Here is a 4,366-nt window from a genome sequence, read left to right on the forward strand (position 1 = left end):
TATTTTGCCTGATATGATTTTGAGTCATCCCGCGGCCCATGTGGTTAATGTCTTCATGATAATGTCGTATTATCAACGATGTTACGTGCGATTTTTGAGGAAGAATTTTAGGATGCTTCATTTCATACTTCAGAGACGAACGCCGAAGACTACCACCAATTCGAAGAATCCCGTCTTCGTCCAAAACGGATCCAACCTATATAATGAACTGGTTTTTCTTACATACCTTGAACGTGGGAAGGGCTCAGTCATATTGTCTTTTCTTCCCACTTTTGAAATGGATGCAATCTCGGCAGAAAAATGTTCTCGCTGCAAATTCCGAATGATTAAATTTTCTGCCCTTTTTAACAAGTCCACGTTGACGTTTGGGATGGGTTGAGTTTTCCGCAAAATTCCAATGTACACCATACAGTTAGCAACCGCTCTTTTTGTTCGCTCTTTTTGTTCGAAACCAATCTGAAAAATACTCCAATCTAATTAGTTCAAAGTTATTTGGCTCCAATTTTCGTTCGGTTGAATAAAAGGAGGTTGCTTTCCGCATTTCTGACTGGAGATGGAGTTCTAGTTCAATGTTAGTACGGTATTTAACCTCGTTGCTGTAAACTATTTCTTTCTGCCATAAGAATGAGGGTCCGCTCATCCACATCGAATCTGAAGTTAGTTGAGAAGGACGCATTCCTCTGCTAGCTAGATCACTAGGGTTCTCTCTCCCGTTCACATAAAACCAGGATTTTGGATGGGTCGCGTCCCGAATCTGCTGAACTCTGTTAGCTACAAAGATGTTAAACCGCTTTGCGTCATTGTTAATATAGCCCAATACAATTTTACTGTCTACCCAGAAAATGTCGGAGTAGTTACTGTAGTGCAGATTGCGTTTTAGGTAAGCACTGACTCTTGCTGAAACGACAGCTGCAGTCAATTCCAGACGAGGAATTGTCATCTGTTCTAGAGGTGCTACTCGTGATTTCCCCATTATAAAAGAGCAATGTACTTTACCGCAGTCGTCTATCAAACGTAAATACGAGCACTGCCCGTATCCGTCAAAACTCGCGTCTGAAAAATGGTGTACCTCTATTGTTTTCACTGTTCCGAAATCTTTTGGGTGAAAGCATCGCTTGATCTCTAGCTGTTCCACTTGAGCGATCTCGTTTTTCCATCGGTCCCATCTGATACGAAGGTGATCTGGTATTGGATCATCCCAATCCGCTTTGTCTTTGCACAATTCCTGTAATATCTTTTTCCCTTCTAAAACAACTGGAGAAAGAAAAGAAAGTGGATCGTATATTGAACAAACAGTGGAAAGAATGTTTCTTCTTGTAGGGGGCTTATCGTTTATCTCGCACAGCGCTCATCAGAAGACACACTTTTTAAAACTTTTCGATTATTGCTGATGATTTTGTGGAGCTGCAAACCAGCTTTCTCACAAACACCTTTAGCTTGGTGTATGACATCAATTGCTTCCTCAGGGGTTGCTACAGATAAGAGACGTCATCTACATAAAAATTATCGCGAATAAAGTTCGCCGCTTTACTGCCAAATTCTTCTTCCCCATCATCGGCTGCTCGTTTAAGTCCAAAATTGGCGATCCCTGGCGAGCTTACAGCACCAAACAAATGTACCTTCATTCGATGTTCCACTATAGGTTTTTGCATATCGCCATCTTTCCACCACAAGAATCTCAGAAGATCTCGATCTATTCGTTTCACGTAGAACTGGTGGAACATGGATTTTATATCCGTCATCACGGCCACATTCTCTTTTCTGAAACGAATAATAACGCCCATTAAGTTGTTAAGCAAGTCTGGACCCTGTAACAAGTTACTATTTAGTGATGTTCCTTGATATTCGGCTGAACAATCAAACACAACTCTTATCTTTCCAGGTTTCTTTGGGTGATATACTCCTGTATGTGGTACATAGTTCACCATTGCAATAGGCTCCGAACCAATATCGTCGGTCGCCTCCTCAGCACACTCCAGAATTACATCTTTCATGAAAATTTTGTAATCGTTGTAGTACGAAGAACAGCGTTGAAACCTGCGCTTAAGTTGCGACAGTCGTTTAATGGCAAGGCCTTTATTGTTAGGCAATCGAACCTCTCTAGATTTTAATGGCAATGGCATTTCATAATGTCCATCTGAACGCTGTTCTATGTTCCTCGTAATTATATCGATGAACTTTCGATCGTCGATTGACATCGTTTCAAGCGAATTATCTTCTAAAAAATCTCTTTCCAGGCTTTGTCTAATTGTATTGGTATTAAGAATTTCCTTAGTGTTCACTTTCCTTACAATTTGTGTCCGATTTACGCTTTAGTGCATAAAGCATCTGTGGACCACCGCTTTATTTTCTTGGATCACGTGATCTTTACAAACCGTTCCGACGATACCTCACCCTAGAATTGATCGTTGAGCATATGGCTCGTCTTCTCCGCCAGAAACTACGTCCCGAGGTTTTATAGCGCTTGGTATGTTGCTACCAATTAAAAGCCCGATTTCAATCCCCGGTTGGAAAGGAATCAGCTCACAAAATGTTCCCATTGTAGAGCTGTTTCACGGCGTGGTATCTGGCTTGGGTTGGCGGGTATCTCTGGTCTCGTAAAAACTGAAGGAATTGCGATGCTGATTGATCGATCGTAGCTCATCACTTCCAAGTCTCGTACACGACAACTGATTATGGGTGCGTTTCCTTTATACATGGTGGACAGACTCAGATGGGTTTTTGTCCCCAACGCTCCCAGTTGCATCTGCAGGTTCTCAGATATAAATGATTTATTAGATTGCGTCTAGGATACAATATGTTAGAACTTCTTTTTGGGACGCGTTACCGTTTCGTACCCACACAGGAACAATCATCGCATTATCGCAACATGGCTCATTGCCTATCATTTCACAAACTTGCGAACAAAGGTTACTGACTGATGACCCTGGGTTTCGATATATATGAAGTGCGGTAAGATGTTTCTTTCCACATTGTCTGCACTCCACTCTTTGCGGGCAAAACCGGGCAATATGATCATCACTTATACCGCAACTATAACAGAGTCGTTCATGACGTAGGAACTCTATTTTGTTTGCTCGCGTCAACTTATCAAACTCCCTACAGTCATCTATGTGGTGTTTGGATTTACAGTATCGACATAGAAATTGGTGTTTAAGAGATATTTTAAGGCGTCGTTGATCGTTTTGCATGTCATTGGTACGCACCTAAAAACATTTTGCGTTGCTCGTTTTGTCATATGACCTGGGTCGGTTGGGATTTTCGTGTCCACATGCAATATCTTGCAGTTCGGGTATATTTTCACGCTCAGCTTGTTCATGAATAAAGGACACAAGGTATTCGAAAGGGGGATAATCATCGTACTTAGACTCAGTTTTATACTGTCGAAGGTATTCTCGCCATTGTCTAATCATTTGAGAAGGCAGCCGAGCAAGAACTTCGTTACTTTCTTGCGGGAAATCGAGTATTTTAAGATTGTATATTTAGGAAATCGGAATATTTACGAATGCCAACGGGATCGTTTGCCCTGATTGTGGGCCACCGACTGAGTTTATCCGTAAAAGCTTTACTAACGATACTATCGTTTCCATACCTCTGTTTCAAACGCTGCTTGGCTTCTTCATATGCGTCTTCTGTTTGCAAGAGCAGAAATCCTTCCACCAAACACTTCGGTTCTCCGGATAGATGTTGACCCAACAGGTTTAGCTTTTCGGCAATGCAACTTGATTTTGACTCCACGAGTGCATTGAACGCCGTCTCCCACGCTGGGTACTTTAACGCATCACCGGAAAATACATCGATTTTAACTTTTGGAAGTCTGTAACTCTATAGCCCCGCTACTTTTAATTGTTATTCATAGACTTCTGATTTCTCGCAGATCCGACTTTACAGGCTGTAGCGGTTAGCTATATCGTAGCTGCTATGTACGTTTTGAATGCCCTTTGTATTTCTTTGATAAATGCAACAATTTCTGACCTTCCTTGATTTTCATTGAAGCTTGATCCAATTGAATATATGTATTTTGGTATAGTCATTAAATCGAATAATCATCAGAATAGCATGCAGGCGATTTTATACAAAGACGGGTAAAAGGCGTTACGAATAAGAGAATGTGACGTCACACAGAATAGACCGAAACTCCTCTCTCTTCCATTGTTGTTGTCTTGCTTTAATGTCCATTGCTGAATGTAGACTTTGCCCAAGGAATGTAGGTCACACGGGTTCATGGCTCTGGACTCGTAAGGTTCGGCCCTGCCCGTTCCATGGATATAGGTCGGATTGCTACAAGACCTCCCTTGCCGACGAAAAATTACTAAATTGGCTTTTAAATGGTTATGTTCCAGTTGTAGCAAATCCGACACACAAG

General features: G+C 41.6%; 3 protein-coding genes across 4 annotated transcripts; all 3 read right to left on the bottom strand.

Annotated features, from left to right (window-relative positions):
- Positions 1-108: 108 nt before the first annotated feature.
- On the bottom strand, positions 109-1,185 carry LOC108950655. 2 transcript variants are annotated; one of them, XM_026839630.1, is made up of 3 exons: positions 1,070-1,185; positions 590-771; positions 109-456 (listed from the first exon to the last, which is right to left on the bottom strand). In XM_026839630.1, exons 1-3 carry the CDS (start codon positions 1,164-1,166, stop codon positions 130-132), a joined length of 606 nt encoding a protein of 201 aa, XP_026695431.1. In that variant the 5' UTR covers positions 1,167-1,185; the 3' UTR covers positions 109-129. The 2 variants fall into 2 exon arrangements, with proteins under 2 accessions (XP_026695431.1, XP_018672231.1); XM_018816686.2 differs by lacking the exon at positions 1,070-1,185 and having other exon boundaries at positions 590-992.
- A 147-nt stretch (positions 1,186-1,332) lies between these two features.
- Positions 1,333-1,742, bottom strand: LOC113475455. The gene is made up of 2 exons (XM_026839629.1): positions 1,532-1,742; positions 1,333-1,472 (listed from the first exon to the last, which is right to left on the bottom strand). The coding sequence occupies exons 1-2, from the start codon at positions 1,740-1,742 to the stop codon at positions 1,333-1,335; spliced, it is 351 nt and encodes a 116-aa protein (XP_026695430.1).
- Positions 1,388-2,523, bottom strand: LOC104265820. The gene is made up of 2 exons (XM_026839631.1): positions 1,823-2,523; positions 1,388-1,761 (listed from the first exon to the last, which is right to left on the bottom strand). The coding sequence occupies exons 1-2, from the start codon at positions 2,196-2,198 to the stop codon at positions 1,742-1,744; spliced, it is 396 nt and encodes a 131-aa protein (XP_026695432.1). The 5' UTR covers positions 2,199-2,523; the 3' UTR covers positions 1,388-1,741.
- Between the last annotated feature and the right edge of the window lie 1,843 nt (positions 2,524-4,366).

The sequence above is a fragment of the Ciona intestinalis genome, unplaced genomic scaffold, assembly GCF_000224145.3.
Source record: "Ciona intestinalis unplaced genomic scaffold, KH HT000529.1, whole genome shotgun sequence".
NCBI classification, from domain to species: Eukaryota; Metazoa; Chordata; class Ascidiacea; order Phlebobranchia; family Cionidae; genus Ciona; species Ciona intestinalis.